At 44.2% G+C, this 20102-nt stretch overlaps 2 protein-coding genes across 6 annotated transcripts; one reads left to right on the forward strand and one right to left on the reverse strand.

Moving 5' to 3' along the window:
• The first annotated feature begins 582 nt into the window (after window positions 1–582).
• Window positions 583–14054, forward strand: LOC125772146 (SEC14-like protein 2). Of its 4 annotated transcripts, none has more exons than XM_049443580.1 (6): window positions 583–696; window positions 1731–1875; window positions 11018–11087; window positions 11831–12635; window positions 12847–13001; window positions 13089–14054. In XM_049443580.1, the coding sequence occupies exons 2-6, from the start codon at window positions 1822–1824 to the stop codon at window positions 13244–13246; spliced, it is 1242 nt and encodes a 413-aa protein (XP_049299537.1). In that variant the 5' UTR covers window positions 583–696; window positions 1731–1821; the 3' UTR covers window positions 13247–14054. The 4 variants fall into 4 exon arrangements, with proteins under 4 accessions (XP_049299537.1, XP_049299538.1, XP_049299539.1 ...); XM_049443581.1 differs by having other exon boundaries at window positions 599–700; XM_049443582.1 differs by having other exon boundaries at window positions 623–645.
• Window positions 14055–14077: 23 nt separating this feature from the next.
• On the reverse strand, window positions 14078–19955 carry LOC125772112 (mediator of RNA polymerase II transcription subunit 14). Of its 2 annotated transcripts, XM_049443479.1 has the most exons (7): window positions 19383–19954; window positions 17874–19308; window positions 16175–17795; window positions 15644–15883; window positions 15342–15556; window positions 14545–15276; window positions 14078–14478 (listed from the first exon to the last, which is right to left on the reverse strand). In XM_049443479.1, the coding sequence occupies exons 1-7, from the start codon at window positions 19535–19537 to the stop codon at window positions 14218–14220; spliced, it is 4659 nt and encodes a 1552-aa protein (XP_049299436.1). In that variant the 5' UTR covers window positions 19538–19954; the 3' UTR covers window positions 14078–14217. The 2 variants fall into 2 exon arrangements, with proteins under 2 accessions (XP_049299436.1, XP_049299435.1); XM_049443478.1 differs by having other exon boundaries at window positions 15644–17795; window positions 19383–19955.
• Between the last annotated feature and the right edge of the window lie 147 nt (window positions 19956–20102).

Here is a 20102-nt window from a genome sequence, read left to right on the forward strand (position 1 = left end):
AATAAAAACAAAGAACAGATAAAACAAAACAAAATCGAACGAAACGTAAAATCTTAATCGTGTATATTAATTAAGCTTAAGTTCTCTATTTAAGAACGAATACATTAGTAACCAATTGCCCTACCTTTGTTTACCCCCCCCCCCCCCCCCCCCCCCCCATCCTCCGTTTAAGTAAAATAAACTAGGGAATGTAATTTACCATATTTTTTCGTTTTTTATTTTCAGTAATTAATTGCTAGAGTGGTTACAGTGAGAATTGGATGCAAGTGGAGCATCCATGCTATCACAGTGTGAGAAATAAATAGATGTGTTTAGAGTGGAATTTTTATGCATTTTGTTGCTTAAAAATTATGAAGCATTTCTCTGCATTAAAAAGTATTTTTAAAAAATGAAGCAAAAGCAAGAAATTCTTTTTTCAATTATCACAAAACAAACTATGAAATTTGAACAAACGAGGAGTGATATTTTTTTGTTATACTAGTTATACGATACACTGTTATACTCACCAACGCATGTAATCGTGCCCCACGGTACCCTATACTACTGCAGGGTTTTTCAAATGCGCCCCACGAAACACGCATCGTCGGAATCTACTGGCGCTAGTGGATCTTCGCATTCTCGAACGAACCACCGAACGTACCAAACGTAAGGAGGAAGCTCGCTGTGACGGGTGTTGCCGTTATTACCGATCGTTTGGCAAGTAGTGTCGTATTTTGTGCGCTAGCGTATAGAAATCTTCATATCAAAGTTTACGCACCGGTGTATTAAAAAGACAAACAGGGCAAGCAGACGAAAAAAAAAGGAACGGAAACAAACACAGTTCGTCGTACACGGGGGTTGCAATAGTTGTGGCGTGAACTTACACTTTATTCATTTATGCACACGCGGAACGAAGTGTTGTTCGGGGCGGGTGGCGCTTAAAGCAAGAAAACGAACAAAAAGGTGTATTTTTGTGCGGATTTTTCCACGCGTGTGTTGTCTTGGCGTCTTCGCGGATCCCGGCGTTTGTGAAGCGTGAATCGTATCGCGCCCCAACATGCCCGGCATTTTTCCCTTATAGCTCGTAGCGTTTGGACCCGTTGGGTTTTTGTGTGTTTGCGCCTGGTTTTTTGAATTTTGATGGTGCCCACACCCGTTTTCTTACCAATCGTTTGTGGGAAGCTTTCAGCTCGTACGGTGTTTAGTTTTGATAGCAGTGTGGAAAATGTTTCTTTGCAGTTGTGCTATTTAACGTGTTGCATATTCAGTGCGTGTTTGCTTTGCATGACAGAGGATGTGCTAGTGCGGGTAGATGCATTTATAAAATGCGGGAATTTGCGAGCGCGCTCAAGAAATTGTTCAGTGAAAAAATATATGCACGGATTTGATAGGAAAATTGTGCCAAGTAACGCATTCGTAGTGAAATGAAAAATAGGTTTTGTATATTTTTATTTACAAATAAAATTCCATCGACACATTTAATCAGCTAGCGATTTCTCGCTTATCACAAATCTAAAATGCAATAAATACGCACTCGAATAGGAATTGAAAAAAAAAACAGTTAGTGACAATAAGATAAGGACACGGTGCACGAAGTCGTAATCGCAATCATTATGCCGCCAGGTTAATGATCGATCGAGAAAATTGTACGGACGTTAAAACGTTGATCGAATTGCTTTATCTCTTTGTACTTGATTGTGTATTTGTGTGCGTGTGTGTGCTATTGTTATAATGTTTCATCTTTCCAACAGCATAAACAAGAAGCAGCTTTAAACAGTGCAGGCAATACGAATAAGTGCATTTGAGTTCGGTTCCGTTTCTGCTGCTGACAACAGACACACAATGTCAATGAAAATGCTTTCCCTCGAAGATGACCAGCGATTTGCGCTGATGAAGGTAGGTGTTTTTTATTACGATGGATTGGGGGAAAATATCAAAAGCCTTTATCGAACACCGGTTTGATAAGATAAGATTTTATTTTCTTTCGGACGGTTTTCGTTCTTACCGTTTCGTCAAACGGCGCTTCAACGCATATGGTGTTACAGGCAGCTGTTTATTTGTTTGCGCACAATTTCATCAATCCAATTGTTTGTTTTGTGTATTTTTTTTGTGTGCTTTGACACTTTTGTCAGATAAAGAATTTATTTCGTGTTTCGCCCTTTTTGTGCCCAAAAGAATGGGCGCGATCAAACGAAAATCGAACGGGGGTTTGGTGTTAGAAAGTTCAGTTCCGATAGGGGTTTGGTGGTTGGCCCATAAATCCAGGGGAAACGGCATCATGGAAGGTGTTGAGAAAGCCGCTCCAACGCATCGCCACCGTGCTGCTGCACCTTTTTAGTGCACAATTTCATGCAACGTTGCGTTTAATATTCAAACACACACACGAGGGGGTCGACACCGTGTTCCGGTTTCGGGCGCATGTCGATCGTGTGCGATCGCTGTCGTACAATTAAAAATCTGTTTTCTGGTACAGTACGACCTCCCTCCCCCCAAAAAAAAAACCCTCCACCCTTCACCGTGGACGCCCAATTTACGCATCTAGAAGGTATGCGCAAGTCGCGGACTACATATACACGGAGGTTTGGCGTTTTTTTGTTTTTGTTTTGTTTCTTCACAAATGTTTGAAGCGTGTAAAATTAATGGTGCCCGTCGATTCGATACGTATCCGGGACTAATGGTGAATGGGGAGTTTAGGGGAGTTTCATCGATCGATGGCGCTTATCAGTTGGGGGGGGGAGGGGGATGGGAAGGAAGCATGGAGGTTGACAATTTATCTGTCGATCATTAGATTGTTGTAACGGGTGATGGGAAAAAATGATGAGCGTGACTGACTTTTGCTGATGATGGTAGGTTGTGATGGGAATGTGACGAGCAATCGCATAATCGCAAAACTGTGCAATTATTGTTCGAATAATAGTTTCGAGTCATTACACGATGGGATGCTTGTTTATTTAAGTTTTTGTTTTGCTATAAAATTCATAATAAATATTAAGGGAAAATTAATTTCTTATTTTTCTACTTAAATTGCATGAGTAACGCAATGACCATGCGCATCTCAGTGGCTTTATCAGTGGCTGACTTTCAGTTTTGGTTTTTTATCTCTTAAGCTCTTAAGCTTTTAACAACCACAGCACACCGACTTCAAAGATAATACAATCGGAATTTTATCAAAATAGAACTTATCGAATCAGAAAGGGGTGGAAATACACTTCCTACCAGGATCATAAAGGATGATTTATTTATAATCTGTTATTGTTTTCATAGCAAAAAGGTATTTCCTTCACTCGGATTCATAACTATTAATCGTTACAAAGCATCAACATAAACAAATTAATCATTTTCGGTCGATTGAACATCGTGTTCTATCCTTCCTTGTTTCCTGCACGCGTTCTACAAGGCGTCCGTCCGTTGGCTTCACATTCTGCAACGATCTTGCAACGATCTACCATCAATTCCGTTTCGTGTGCTACTTTTTCGACTGTTCTTGCTCTTGTTGGTGGCAGAACGAAGTATTATTATTTTTTTGATGGCCAAATAAAGCTACCACCACCACCAAATACCTTGGAATGGTCCGATTTGGTTGTTTATATTGTTTTTGAGTCAAGGATAAAGTAAAGGTTTTTTGGAAAAATATACTACTCCTTTACAGCACTGTTCCTTCACCTGATTCTTACCAGCTGACGCTTGTAAGTCATTAGTAAATATTCGAAAAATCCTTCACCAAGTTATTCGCTGGCAAAAGCTAAACCAACATGGCAAAGCGGCGCATAAGGAAGTGCAACGGAAGAAGATCGGACGGATTGGGTTTTTTTTCGGAGCTTATGTTTATGATGTCTGTGTGTTTATGGTACGGAACCTTTGAAAAAAAAACGGAGTATTTTTTGTACTTTTTTTTAAATACATTTTTGCTACGCTTCTTGTGCCACAATAAAGCTGTTTTATTGCTTTCGTTTCATATTTGGTACGGTCTGTGTTTGTGTCTGTGTCTGCACCACGTTCGTTTCCGTAACCTTGAAATAGGTTGGCCGGGTTTAGGTGGCAAGATATTTTTTTTTTGTTTCATTTTACACGGTAGCTATACACAAATATGTTATAATTTGGGCCAATATTAATCCGGTAGAGCTAATTGTTTTTAATTATTTTTTAAAACTTTTTCAATATAAAATACACCATAAAATTGTCTACATTTGAAAGCTAGATACGCATCATCATGGTTGAAGTCTTTCCTTTTGCTAGCCAGCGACGAACCCTTGAAACAAAGCAAGCAGTTCGGGCCAATTGTTTTTGATGAGAAAACAGTTCCGAAGCGTAATTACCCGCTGACGTACTGTTAACATTGCAGTGTGATTCGCAAAACTCCTATAACGATCGTTTTCAATCGATTCAGGAAAACATTCGTTGTAGCATTGGTCAATCATCGTTTAGAATTGCCGTTCTGTAGGTTTTATTACAATCCACGATAGTGGGCTTTTTCCTTATCCCTTCACCAAACTCGTGACAGAAACTGTATCGATAAAGGAAAGGGACCATTTTAACGCGTGGCTTAACGCGTCGAATGACGACAATAGCGGGAATTATTATTTAACTGATCAAAGCCAACGGCACGGGGCGTTTTTTTCCACTTCATTTATAGCTTCGGTAGCGAATACTTCCCGCGGACAAGTTCTAGAAGTTGTTCCGTTGAATCTTCGGTTGAGGGTTAAATTATAACAGCGGCTAGTTGATAAAGCTGGCAATTATTTCAACATTAGATGTTTAATTAGTCTACACAGTGGCAGTGGGACAAAATTGTTCCGTGGTGGTGGGTGGTATTGATTCAGGAAATGAATCATCAGTGTAATTATCGTTTGATTTCGGTTAAATTATATACAGCTAGTGTATATTTTTTTAGCCTTAATACTTTGATAAGGTATTATTATAGGAAGAAACCATTCGTTTCGTATTATTTTAATTGTTTTGTAATAAATTTAGCATCTTTCAATGGTCTAACTTTAATAGAAAATAGTGTGAATAAAGTTTAACTTATACTAAATTAAAACAAAGTTTTAAAAAGGCGAATAAAATCTTATTCTTAAAGCTTTTTTTTAAAGATTCTGCCACGTTTCATTCGCCTGTTAACAAACGATCCTCTAATTTGTAGGGTTCGTCGCTTAAAAATTAACAAAAGACTTCAACCGAACTGTTAAGCGACAAACATGATTTATTTAATTTTTTGTTGCAATTTTTTCATCTTTTTCATCATTCTGATACAACTCTGTTTAGTACCGAAAAGATCATCTCAATATTATGATCTTAAAAGTAACATTAGTCAACTGTATCGGAACCAAAATGTCGGTGAACATCGGTGGCCTCGCTCTTTATCGGTGTTGTCGGTGGGTCTGTTGGGCAACTTGCCCAGACACAAAACGATTTCAACGCGCGACAGTGTCTCGATAGAATAAACCCGGCCGGTATGCCTTAGCCTTGGAATACCGGACACGAAGCGCCGCTACGCTAATGTGTGGAAGGGGGTTTTTTCGAAGTTTTCGATGCAAAATGGTTAATGGGAATTTTGAACCGTTGAAGCCGGATGTGCACAAACACCTTCAAGAAGTACTTCGCGAAGTGGGAAATTGTAGGTCAAACTTGTATGGTGCATGTTTTAATTTAATAATTATTTTATGCAAAAAGATGTGAATATAGTTAAACTTCCACTGACGTACAAAGCGTTGCTCACGTCTCTTTCTAAAACAACGAACGGGATGGCATGCAAAGTGACGGCTTTTTTTTTCACCATATGCGGACCCTCTTGTGGCTGTGCACTCAGACACAAATGCACCGTACGGCCAGGTGTTATGCTGGGAGTCAATAATCGGTCACGGTGTACGGCTTGCGGCATGGATGCTGTTGCGCGATCGCTAACGGCTTATATGCTTCTCCCAAGCAGCTTCCAAGTACGTAAAATACGCGGGAAGGAAAATGAGGCACATGGCCGCGGCATGGTGCTTAGAAAAAGTTGCTCACCTTCGGTGCAGTTTTCCGTTTCCAACTCGTTCCCACACACCCGTGCCACGATCAGTTCCCTCCGGACGTGGCGTTTGGAGTTTTGATGCAAGGGAAGATTATTCCCAACCATGCCACGGTGCAGTGCAAGATGGAGATTAGCTATTGAGTTCAGTGTACTATGGAATGGTGTAGAGGGAAATGCATTGCCAGTGGATGGGGTAACAAAATGCCGCACGTTTTGGGGTTTGGTTTGGTTCACGGTCGCGAACTGTTGCGAAATAACCGGGCCGTCTCATAAACTGGTTTTTCAAAGAAATGTTTTTTCCACTATATCACGATGTTGATTAGATCCAGTTTTGGGATTTGAAAAGTGCCATCTGAGTTAAATCCCTAGCTGCATAAATTGTGATGGAGACAGTTACATCTGCTAAAACCGGATGAGCTTCGCTGGAGCTAATTTAAGCGATATTTATTTTTAGGACGTTTTTTTTTCTTCTACATTCTTATGCAAATGTTGTGTAATACATAAAGAAAGAAAATAAAAATAGCTCTATAGTCTTGGGTGTTAAGTGCAAACATGGCGATGTTTATTCAATATTGTTGTACCAACAAAAAAAACACACACTTTCTCTCCGTTCCTCGATGATTGATGGTAAACTGACATTAAGTGCAGTTTAAGCCGAACTGCAGCGCGGGTGAGTGTTGACATAACATTTTTTTGTTTTGTTAGTGCATCAATGTAGTGACGCTGCAGGATGTCTTTGGTGCTGCAACATTAAAAGAAAATAGCAACCAAAAAAAAAACGATCATTTGTCACTGGAATTGAATGCTGAAACTGAATGCCTTTTTGTTTGAAAATTTTAAAAAGAAAATATGATTTTGCACCTATTTCAACCTTTTCTTTATCAACTTGTAAGGTAATAAAGACTCATCGGTACATTGATCTAATGGTGGGGGTGTTTAAAATTATCGTTAGCTTAATGTATGATGATGGGTTTTATAGCATACTAACGTTATTAGTGTTTTATTATTGGATGCCAATAAAGTGCACTGAACACTTGGCTTCGTTCAACATTTCCCTCCGTATGGTTGAATGATTTTATGCTCCATTTGGAAACGTTAGAAGTGATTGAAGTAATTTGCACGAAATTTTGCGATAAAATATGCAATTGCTTTTTATTCGATCATTATCAATGAAGAGAAATAAGCTATAAAAGTAATAGAAATATGTTCGAAAAAATTTAAAGATCAACTAATAAATAGTTCCATGAAATGAGTTCGTCTTTATATGAGTTAGAAAAAGAAGTAGATATGAAATCAAAAATCTTTTATTTTAATATAAATTCCTTCTTCATTGAGGATCTTTTCTTAACTGCTTAAAGCACAACATGGAAACTTTTGTTACTTTAATACTTGAAGGACACTCGCTTCTAATGACAAGTGGAATACGGAAAAGGTTATTGATTTTTACTTACTTTTACTTACTTACACTTTACTAATGTGCGAGGTGTGCACATCTGCACATTGCACCATCTTGCAACTGCACTTAAGCTTTCAAGCTTTGTTCGTATGCATTGAAGTGCCGACTAAAAACTTCAATGTGACTGTTACCAACAAAAGACCCTTTTCTTTGACGTCAACTCGTGAAATGTTCCATCAAACGCATCCAACACTTCCGAACTGAAACTCGACATGATCTTTCGATGAATGGCACAAGATCATGCTGATCATCTTGAAAAAAGGGAGAAAAAAATTCCCCGACCGTTTTGTTAAACAGCACGCTCGAATTTGTTTAGCGAATCATTTCAATCAGGCCGACCGTTTGTGTGTGTGTGTGTGTGAAATCGCATTAACGGTAGGGGAAATTGCGTCTGACCACGTTCCACGTCAGCATCGGCACACCTTTGCCCAATTCGTTCGCCCGCCAAGTCTCATCCAAGTGCGAAATGTGCATTCAACGGCGTACGAAAGATCGCACATTTGTGGCACGAGAAGGCGCCGTAATTTGCGCACTTTTTTTTGCGAAAGTCAACACAAATGTTAACGAATGCGATGAGTCAGAAGATGTGTGTTTTATTATTTTTCTTTTGCAATGGAAACTGTTGCAATTTGTAAAGTGGCGTGCATTGAGGGCGTTCAACAAAATGCATTAAAAGCAAGCTCTCGAACTAATATTGCAAAAAATTGCAGAGAAAATTGGTACGCAAAATTGTTGATAATTGTGAACGCAATTTTAGCTAAATTTATTCGTTCCAGAATCATTTTTTAAACACTTCAACAAACCATCATTAGATTTATTTTTTCTATTCCATATGATAGTCATCCCTTCATTGACATTCATTTGGCACGATATCCGATCCCGCCAAGGTCCTTCAAAGTTGATTTCCTTTCTACACACGTAGTTTGCGCCTCGGTACGGCTTTGTATTCGAACATGCGTAAAATCCAAATTAAAGTATAATTGTGACGTCGATTGTTGTTTTTCCCCCTTTCTTTTGCTGTAAATCTTGTCGTACAACAACAAAAAAAAGTTACTTTATTTGATGGCCAACTGCTGACAGCCAAAAAACACGGACACACACACACACACACACACACACACACACACACACACACACACACACACACACACACACACACACACACACACACACACACACACACAAAAACACGGTAGCTTTGAATGCATTTGCGCAGTCAGTTCGGCAGCGTGAATTGTTGATTGCGCAACGCACGTGCTCTTTCGCGCGCACCGAGCGCGAATACCTCTTGAGGCAAAGTAATGAACCTGCACCCAATAGCCGAAAGGTGTCTCTTGCGTAGGCCAATGCCACCCGCAGCTGGTTCCTATCCGTGCATTTCTGATCGGTTACCTATGTGGACTCGAGGAACGATCGAAAGCCACCACTTGGATTGTTGACACTGACCGGTTAAACCATTTCGATGTCGCTTGATTTAATAAACGGAGGGAGAAGACACTCTCCAGGATGCATGGCAAGCATCACAAAACGCAATCGGTTTATCCATTGCTTTGTTCATATATTAGACCTTTGCCTTGAAATGGCGGCTCATCAATTTTCGGTTAAACGTTTGTTGACCGTTGGAAGATCGCTAGATCGTTCGGCCCCCGGGTGTTGTGGCGCTTGCGTAATCAAGTAATGGCCATAAGTTAGCTTGTTTTTTTATTGACCTTACCGCAATGAGCCTGATGGTGAAGGCTAGGAAAAGGTTTACTTTCAAGTTGCTTGGAAAAGTAACAGTTTGAGATACCCTTGGAAAAACACCAAAAATGGTATTTATTTGTGAAAGTAGATTGTTGGAGTACAAAGATAAACAGGATACAATCTGGAACTTTCATTTGAACTTTCATTTTTTTGAAGATTCGGAAAAGAAAAAAAAAGAAAAAAATCTGAATAAATGTAACTTGTTTTTTGCTTGATTAAAAAAACACTTAAAAATAAAATGCTTCAATACTTCTGTAGAAATCTGCATATCCAAACTGAAGTTAAACATTCAATCAAATTCAATTACAATGCTAATTACATCGCAACGACTAGCAAAAGTCATTGCTAAAGTCATGTTTTTGACCTCCTGCTTGGAGGTTATGCACGGTACGATGTACTGCGCTTGTTAACCCCATGACAGAAGTCATAAACTGACGATTCATGGCTGTATGGCAATGCATTGGTAAGAAGCTGGGAAGAAGCCGTAATCCACCAGGAAATGATCCGATAAATTCGCACTTTGTATTGCGTATTTTAGCAAGATGCTTTTAAAAGAGAGGCAACAATAGCGTGTGATAATTATTCTATTAGCTACCGATACGCAACTTTAGCAAACGAAGCATGTTTGTCTAGTAAGGAAATGCTATTTTTCACACCTTTCCCTCAAATGCAGTTAAGAAAGGTGAAGTGCATTCATTCTGATTAAACATTCCTCTATGAAACCAAAATTCATAATACAATTTAAAATTGATGCTTCAACGTTAAAACTCAGAATTAACAAGCAAAACCCCGTCATTTTCAATTATCCGTACCTTGATCCAATCCACCACCCGAATGCCTATCAATCAGTTCTATTGTACTTAGCTCAAATCACGTTCCCATCACACTACTAGAGATTGTATCAAAACTCCCCATTAAAGTCTCCTACACCTTCATTGCAAAATACGTTAGCTGCAAGTGATTTAGAACTCACCTCATCGTGGAGAAAAGGTTGTAAAGGCTATCGAGCACGAAAAAATAATTACTACCTATACACACTCACAACACTACACGAGGCGTGTACTAACATTGTGTACAGTTGTATGACAGCTGCACTTAAGTTCAAGCTCATCATCTGACATACAACGGGTTGCCTTGGCGACAGGCCATGGTTGAGGTCAACGGGAGATGGAGACCAAAGTGTCTTTCTCTCTCTCTCTCATTTCACTCTTCACTACAGCACACTGTGATTAATAAAAGTGAAACATTTGGCATTTTTTAACTGTCAACCTTCTGTTGTGACACATCGTGTAAAGCGTGCAAAAAAGCGTTTTCTTCAGTGGTATGTTTGGACATAGGCTTTTAGTGGGAAATTCAGATAAAAAAAAGATAACATTTGAACCAGAAGTAAGTTGAGAGTACACGGCATGCCGGACGACTGTGACATGACGACTCTGACCGTCATCGAGGGTCATCAACATGAGACAGAACAGTGCAGTGCCACCACGACGAAGGTCCAAATAGTTCGTGTCCTAATGATCTTACTCGTGATATTGAACCAAATATGCGATGGGTATAAGGTATGATTGTGAGTTGAAGGTTGGCGTCTCCACGCTATGTGGGTGACGGGAAAAGGCAGCTCAGATGTCCTCAACCCTGATCGTGCCCAGAGCAAACCTTCTAGTTTGGCCCTATTTTGGTCCATTCGAGTTGTTTTGAATTCTATTCGTCTGTGAAGAAAAGTTGTGTGGTTTGATTGATTCCAGTTCTACCCTTGTACGGTGATTGCAGCATCAGCACGATCGATATCTTTCTCACCTACTGACGTTCTTCTCTCCTTTTCGTTACAGTTTCGTCGGCAGGTGGTTGACATACTGAAACCGGAGCACGATGATTACTATCTGCTGCGCTGGCTGCGAGGTAAGCGATACCGACGTCTACTCTCTATGTTGAGCGTTTCTACTGATGATCACGGGCATGTGTAACCGGCGATCGGTCGCATTAGGTCGCATACTTAACTGCCTGAACCGGTTCAATAGGGGGGTGTCTTACGCTTGATTGTTAGTAATTAGTGGCTTTGCGTGAAGAAGTAAATATTTTAAATGACTCGTACCTCTTAGGTCTCTTGGGTGTCCGCGCATGCCGGTATTTATGCGCCATTGCGCGGGTGGATTCCCACTACAGCTTGGTCTCTTCACTGTCAACCACAACTTAAAAAAAACCCACAGCACTTGTGGCACGTGCGAGTGACCTTAGAACTATAATTGGCGCTTTTTTCTCTCTTCTCCCCTGTGAGCTTTCTGTTTTTGCACACAAAACAGCGAAAAAAGACTGTCTTGATGATGAATGATATAATAGCCGCCGCCTTTCGGAAGGCCACAGGCTACAGTCATGCTAAAATGCGGCCAGAATGAAAAGTTAACTAGTGGTGCGTTTTTTCACCGATCTAAATTTTTAGAGTCATTAGGGACCGGATGCTGATTTCCTTTTTTGTTTGTGTCGATTAAGTAACAGCTAATGCTGCAATGCAAAGTGGCAATTTTCTTATTGAAAGTAGAACCACAATATGAGCTGATGTGTCGATATTAAAATAGTTAAAATTAATTTAGTTTCAGTTCTTCTAAAAAGCTTTATCTGTAACATCTCATTGTATCACATTCCAGCACGCAACTGGAATCCGGAAGCGGCAGAAAAGATGCTGCGCGACTCGATGAAGTTCCGGGAACGCTGGAATACAGATGAGATCGCCAAGTGGCCCACGCCCCAGATCCTGCTCGACTACAGTCCGCACGGTGTGTCGGGCTACGATAAGGAAGGTTCACCGATCATCATCATTCCCTTTGCTGGATTTGACATCTGGGGATTGCTGCACAGTGTGTCCCGGGCCGATATCATCCGTATGACGATGCAGGCACTCGAGGGCTACATGCAGCTAGCGTACGAGCAGAGCCAGAAGACAAATAACCCAAACAGCCGACAGTTTGTGGTGGTGTTCGATATGGATAACTTTAACCTGAAGCAGTACATCTGGCGCCCGGCGAGTGAGGTCGTCATCTCGCTGATCAAGATGTACGAGGCAAACTATCCGGAAATACTGAAGTGTTGCTATATCATCAACACGCCGAAGGTGTTTGCGTTCGCGTACAACATGGTGAAGAAGTTCCTGGGCGAGTACACGATCGATAAGATCCGGATCTACAAGCCGGACCGGAACAAGTGGTTGCCATCGATTCTGGAGCGTTGTGATGCGGATCAAATCCCGGCATACTTCGGTGGCACTCAAACCGATCCGGACGGTAATCCGAAGTGTGAGAAAAAGATTTGCTGGGGTGGCAAGGTACCGAAGGAGCTGTACACCTCGAAGGAGGACAGCTTCAACAACAATCTGACGTTCACGGAGACGGAAATTCGGAAGGGTAGTAAGCTGAAGATGACGTTCGATTGTGAGGATGCTGGCTGTTTCTTGAAGTGAGTAACAAGTCACCAATATCTCCACGCCCATTGCCAGTATCGTATGATATACATAGAGCCATAAAGTTAAAAGCCGATAAGGACAATATTTAGTGTTAAACATTTGCTTATAACATTTGGCTTTTTTTTTGGCATGAAACACATACAAACCTCAAACAAATCGGTGAGAGTTGTTTAACGGTGCCAATTAACACATCACTCCTTCCAGGTGGGAATTCCGTACGTTCGATCACGACATCAAGTTTGGCGTCAAGTGCGTAAACAAAAAGACGGAAGAATCGGTCATCGAGGTGCCACTGAAACGGGTGTCCTCCCATCAGATCGACGAGTCGGGATTTATCACCTGCCAACCGGGCTGTACATGTAAGTACAATCGCGTTTTATGTCTTTTATGATTCAACCAAGGCCAATTGGGAATAATTTTTCTCTTTTTTTGCCCCCTACTTCCAGATCACGTACTGTTCGACAATTCATACTCGTACTTCAAGACGAAGAAGATTCGCTACTCTGTCCTGATGACGGCCCCGCTAAGTGATGTGGAACAAACGATGGCACCGATTGCCATAACGGAAGAAATGGCGCCCGAGCATGGAACAGCTGAGGATTAAGCATTAAGCATTAGAGCGTCTCGCTTCGACCTTTATATCTTTTAAAAGAAAACACTTCACAAATGGGGAAATAAAATGCAGGACTTACAGGGATACCGGATAGCGGACATTAGCGGAAACAAGAAACAAAACAAAACGCACCCAAATTTAAACCACCGTCAAAATGCGATATCACGAGCCAAAGATACTGTTGGAAGAGCTGGAAATTTTCTTTACACACAAACTGTTCACCACATAAATTTATAGCTTTCACGTGTTTAACACTACCTTCCTTTTTCTTTATCAGCGCGTTAGATAATGTACAGTACACCATCAGCACCATACACCTGAGGAATGAGTTTGCTTCTTTTAGCGACAGAAAAAAACTCCCCATAGTGATTACGCGCATTCTTCCAATGCAGGTGATAATCGGTTAGATAGTAAGGGCACAATTGCATATCCCTAACGGCTTTCGTCCTTATCGGTGACATTGTAAAAATATTAACATTAATACCGGTGATAAACAAACAAAAAAACGCAAGACAGGGACAATTCAAGTCGCTAAAATAGACGATATTCTCTCGTGGAGAGTAGTGTGTATGTGAGAACCCGCGGGTAATATATATTATCTTTGTAATAAAACGAGACAGGGGAAAAAGATCAATAGGATACAAAAATCGGGCGGTTTAACGATGGGATAGTGTCGTGCCGATTGGACGAAACAATTTTCGCATGCAAAATAAGATGTAAAATAGGACTGCGCGTACTTTCGCGAGTGTTCTAAGCTACCATTATGTTTAATAAACCGTACGGATTGGTAACAACGAAACATTGAGCATTCAATTACACGCATTTTTGGTTTGCAAATATTTTGTTATATTTTCGAATTATGGTAATTAAATAAGAGTGCAGGTTGTTTTGCTTCCCGCTGCTTTGTAGTTTGATTGGTTTGCACACACACACACACACTACCCCTGTTTATACACGTCGGTTTAGTTTGGTCCTCCGGGACCACCACCGCCAGGACCGCCGGATTGTGGACCACCCCCAGGACCTCCAACCATTCCACCGTAACCACCGGGTTGTTGTCCACCACCGCCCATCTGTTGCATCGGCGAATGCATCATTGGACCCGGGCTAGAACCAACCTGCGGTACCACCTGCGGCGAGGGACCTCCTATCTGTCCACCCATTGGTCCACCTGGACCTCCAGGACCACCCGGTCCACCTCCAGGTTGCATTACGCCACCCATCTAGGGGATGGAAACGACAAACTGTATAGCAATCGTCCATATTCATCGAGACGTTCCAACACTTACCTGCATCTGCATTTGTCCCGGTGCCGGCGGTTCGTTGGGAAGTGTCAGCGTTAGCAGCAAATCGTGTACGGCCGGAAACAGGGAACACTCATCGGGCAGCAGTACGGAGCATTCGGAGAAACGGCGCAAATGCGCACTGACGGCACTGTTTAGCTGCGGTGGCATCGGTTCACGCCGTTCGGCTAGTGTCGTGTGGTTCATATTCATGTCGTACACCATCGGGAGCAGCATCGTTACCGCATCCTTCCATTCCATGTTGGGCATATACGGTACGCGCGTAATTTGTATGAAGAACAGTATCTTCTGCCTGTGGGACAGGATCGTCGTGGTGCCGACGGGTACGATCGGTGTGGCCGACGGTGGTACGCGCAGTACGAACTGTACGTTCCATTTGTTGCCCTGCACCAGCTCCGGCATCAAATCTAGGCGCATTATCTGGATGAAGTCTTTCAACACCTTAGCCGGTAGGTTAAGCATGCGCGTGAAGCTGGTCATGACTGCCGGACGATAGGGTGGTGCTGCTACACGCTGATCGAAGAACTGTTCCAGGATCTGCAGATCTTGGGCGGCCCACTGGTACGGAGGCTTTCCGTCCATCATCGGTCCCATCGGTAGCTGGTCCACCTTCAGGTGTAGCGATTGCATGTGGTTCGGGTTGAGGAAGACTTGGTATTGCAGACAATCTGCCTTAAACACCACAACACCCGGTTCGTTCGAGGTTATCGCCATCAGCTGCAAATTAGAATTGATATTAGACGCACAAAAACGAAACAAACATGATGCCATTTGTTACTTACGCTCTCCTCCTGGTGGATGATACGCTGTAGCTGCCGGCGCATAAACACCGAACCGAGAAAACGCTCGAGCGGACTCAACTCCGGACCGGGAACTTCCTTCTGCGGATGGGACGTTGCTCGACAGAGCGTATCGAGTGCCTCGTAGGTCAATGTGGTCGGTATCGCACCGGCCCACGAGCGTGCCGGTAGAACGCGCGACGTGTAATGATGGGACGCTAAAAGCAAATGCAAACATATTAACACAATTACAAGCAACAAGCAGTAGGAATTGCCGCTCCCCTAAAAAAAAAAGAAATACGCACTTTGTACTTTATGTTCCGGACTTTGACCAGGTCGTGGCGATGGTCGAGGCATCCCCGGAGACCCGGGCCAGTTCGATGCAGCCGGGGAAAGTGCTGCAAATGGACTGCCGTCGGTGTGGCTCTGCATGTACGGCAAGCTGCTCGGACCGGGCGAATGTGCCGCCATCGGGCTTGGTTGTGCATTCAGTGGGGACGATGGCATAAGACCTCCGCTCGGCGACGGATGCGGCATGTGAGAGGCTGGCGGTGAAGTCATGTTGAAATTACTCATATGACCTTGTTGCTGCCCACCCTGACCCCCCGTACCACCAGCACCTCCACCACCGGCACCACCTGCACCGCCTCCACCACCAATCGGGTGTGGACTGGCCGGTGTGTGCGGGTTGGAGCTGGTGGGCGGTGTTAGAGGCGCCGCAAACCGGAGACCTGGGTCACGCGGACTCTGTGGCCCTCTCATACCAGCGCCTCCGCTGAGGAACGTGTTTGAACCACCCCCCGTACCACCGCCACCACCAGCGCCACCATTATTACCTCCGCCGGTACCACCCCCTGCACCGCCATGTCCCGATGGATCCTCCAACGTTACCGGCGACGGTGGGTTGTCATCCTCGGACTGGGAACGTCGCCGGAACACGGCCGTTTCGTCCACGTACTTGGACAGGAATCCTTTCAAACCCTGCGTCGGTGTGAACTCTTCCACGACGTGGCTCCGATCGAACCGACTATATGCACCGTCCCGTATAGTGCACAGACCACCACCTCGGAACCGTACCTCCAGACAGTAAACGCCCTGGAACGAGATGCGCAACAGTGTCGGCGACTGGGGGATGATGCAGAAGGACAGGACCGGGATTTTGGGCGACTGTAATATCGCCAGATGCGGTATGATCGGCAGTTTTGCGATCGAGCTAAGCGGTTGGTACGTTTCGTGCAGCATGTGCACGATCTGCGCCAGGCTATAGTTGTGGTTCAGATGCGCCTGCAGCTGATCGCGCATCATCGAATGAGCATTGATGGCACTGTTGCCACCGGTAAAGACGAGCCGAAACTCTTTCGCCTCCGTATCCCAGCAGATGTTCACGCTCACGTCCTTGTTCGGGCCGTAAGCGAGCAGCAGATTGGTGTAGCTGTACGATTTGATCGTCACCATGCTCTGTAGGTTGTATTTTTCGTTGTTAAACTGCTCGCGGAACTCGTGCACCAGCGTGTAAAGGTACACAATCTTGGACCAATCGCTCAACAGTTGATCGACCACCTTCGAGACCGATTCGACGGGTTGCATTTCGTACTGAAGATAAACGGCCCGTCGCATGCCCTGCTCCTTGTGGTGCAGGCTCGGCAGTGGCGAACCGTAAAAAACGAGCTCCATCGTCCATAGACGTGTTTGATTGCTTTTGTTTACCTGAGCCCGTACCGATACAGAGAGCAAACGTTTGAGCAGTGCATTCCACACCTGCTTATCGATCGGTGGTACATGTACGGTTTTTGGTTCGTTCGCTGCTGCTGCAGCAGCCGCTTTAGCATCGGATCCTGATTGGCCAGATTGTTGCTGTTGCTGTTGTTGCTGCTGCTGCTGCTGTTGCTGAGCAGAAGGCGGCACCTGTGGTGGCTTCGGTTGTGGTAGTGTTAAAAGTTTCAGCACGAGTGACGTTGCATTCGCTTCCACTTGCAGGCCACCGTGCGGTATCTTCCGCATGGTAAACTCCTTGGCAAGCGTAACAAACGGTAGCTTCTCGTCACACATCGCCACTACATGGGCCAGCTCGGGAATGAAGTAGGCCGGATAGATGGTTTTCTGCTGCTTTAGTGGTGGTCCCATGCTGGACAGTGCACTATCCAGGGGCGATATCTTTCGCTTCGTGCTGGTGCATGTCGTGCTCGGATCATCAATGTACGTGCCCGGTCCATGAGTTGCCACGAACGTATCGAACTCAATCATCGAAAGCACGCGAAGGTACATTTTCGGCATTGCGGCGGTTGTCGTTTCGTTGCTTGATGGGTGTCCTGCTGAGCCGGATGGTGCGTTTGTTTGCCCGGCGGAAGCTGTATCCTGCGACTGTCCCTCTTCGACAGAGGATGGTTTTACCAGCACCAAGTAGAATGTGTAGGTCATTTCGTTGGGGCACGTTTTCTTTTCCTTTAGCTCAACGATCTGTAAAGGGAGGGAAAATTTGTGAAATGTTAATAAATAAAGTTCCTTGACAGTCACCGCCTTCGTTTTATCACTCACCAAAATGACGTTGGCATGCCGGTACAGTTGAATAAACACCTTATGCGGTCCCATACGAGCGATCGGATGGTTTTGAGGATAGATTAGCGGCAAACGGTCTTGTGTTGCTGCCGGCAAATGTTGCAACGTTTTCTCACACCTTCGTTGCGTGATCCAGTAGCGCAATTCCGATATCAGATGCTGCAGCTTCGACCAGTCGTTGTTGAGGGCGTGCTGCATTTCGGGCATAATCGGACAGTCGAGATGCTTCGGTACGTGGCACCGTAACATGCCCGTGTGCGTATCCACCGTAATGTAGATGTGTTCCGCCCGTAGGCATGGGTTAAGCACCGGTACGGTCAGCATGGCTGGTGTACCTTGGATGTGATACTCAACGTCCTTAAGGAACAGCTGCAGTTCGGTTTTCACGTCGTTAAGGCGCGCAAGTGATCGCACGTATACCGTGTGCACGAGCAATCGTTCCATGGACAGCAAGTCCGAGCGGACGGCACGATCGGCAATGTCAGCTTCCTTGTTACCGATCGACGGTACGTGCAGGATGGCAAGCTGTTTCGCTGCATCGTTCGGATCCGTTTGGATGGTGAGCCGATAGCCTAGTTCCGATTTGGGATCCTTGTTTGTGAGCTCACGCCAGTAAGAAACGGTCAGCCGCGATCCCACGACATATTCGTCCACGTGGATGTGATCATCAAGCCGATCGCGGATCAGACGGAGTGTTTGTGTGTAAAGTACCTCCAGCTGCAGCGATTGGCAGAAGTAGTGCAGACAGGTGTACACTTCCGCAAGGGCATCCGTACAGTCCACAATGCGACCCTGAATTAGCTGATGAATGTAGTTTACCTGTAACGGATGCACCAACGCTTTGCCATCGCCTGTCTCCTTGTCTTCGACCAAGAAATCAATGTCCAGCAATCGCCAGGGTACGGTCGGTGCATCACCCATCACCGTCAACGACACCTCAAACTCGTGATCCACCTTGAACGTGACGCGTCCGTTTTCGATGCGAAATTTGCGCAACTGTGGCAGCAAACTGCCCGTTACCAGACGATGCTGTATGACCTGGTTCAAGCGCTGTAGTGTTTGTCGTTTTTCCGCTGGCGTTATCGGATCCGGCGGTACTATTCGGTCCCGAATGACAGATGGTAGACGAGAGTAGCTGCCTGTGGTAAGGATTTCAACCGCTGCAGGAATGTGAAAATTAGGCAGCCTGGCATGTACGAGCGTTTCCCGTGCGACGCGCGATAGCATATCGGCCGTGTCTATGAACAGCATCGACTGTTTATCCAGGAAGCCCATTATCTTGGCCGATTTGTCCACCTTGGAGGCTGAGTTGGCCCACTTTACCAGTGCCAGCAGGCGAATGAACAGCTGCCGCGTGCTGGCGGAAAAGTTGTAAATTTCGATCTTCCGGTCCATGTCGGTTTTACGGGGCAGTCTGGTGGAAGAGTGGAAGCAGAATGATAGAAGTCAGATAAAAATGTGAAAAAATTAAAATAATGTAAAACTTACAGTTCGGCAAGAACCGTCAACTCATGGTACGTCCGCTGAATGATGAAATCTATCAAACGGCCTAACGGGATCAGATTCTGTCTCTGTGCCATCTCCTGCCCCGTCGGGATGAAGCTCGTCACCGCTCCTCCCTGTTCCAGCGGTTGTGGTGCCATCGTGCTCTGTTGTTTTACTTACTGTTTGCACACAAAACACACACCTCCGAATGTTGTAACTATTCACACTGATAGCAACAACTTTAGTCACGGTCGGTTTTCCTTTCGACCGTGCACAAACGTTCTACTACAGTAACACAGGGAGTAACTTCTACACGCTTTCACATAGCACAGCAGGAAGTTTTTGCATTCCTTCCACACGGCACTATTCTGAGACAAAAATGATGCTCTCCATATTACACGGGCAGCAGTACAGCTTACACGCGTCTATGAATAAGAACCGAACGGCAGGGTGAGAAAAAAGCACTAGTTTTCGATATTATTTGGTCGTGAAATCGCGTTTCTGTCGATATTTTCCTGAGTTGGCTTTTTTTAGCCTCTGAAGCCGCGGTCACACGCCGAGCAACGAAGCGTTTGTTAGAAAATTGACAGCACGAATTGACAGCTAAAACGCTTCACGTGTGGAAGAAAAAAAGGGGAAAATTCGATTACGGAAACGCTTCAGTGTAGGAGTGAAAAACAACATTTAGTAGAAAGTGTGATATTATTAAGATAGAAAGTGAGA

Source organism: Anopheles funestus, chromosome 3RL, assembly GCF_943734845.2.
Source record: "Anopheles funestus chromosome 3RL, idAnoFuneDA-416_04, whole genome shotgun sequence".
Classification (NCBI taxonomy): Eukaryota; Metazoa; Arthropoda; class Insecta; order Diptera; family Culicidae; genus Anopheles; species Anopheles funestus.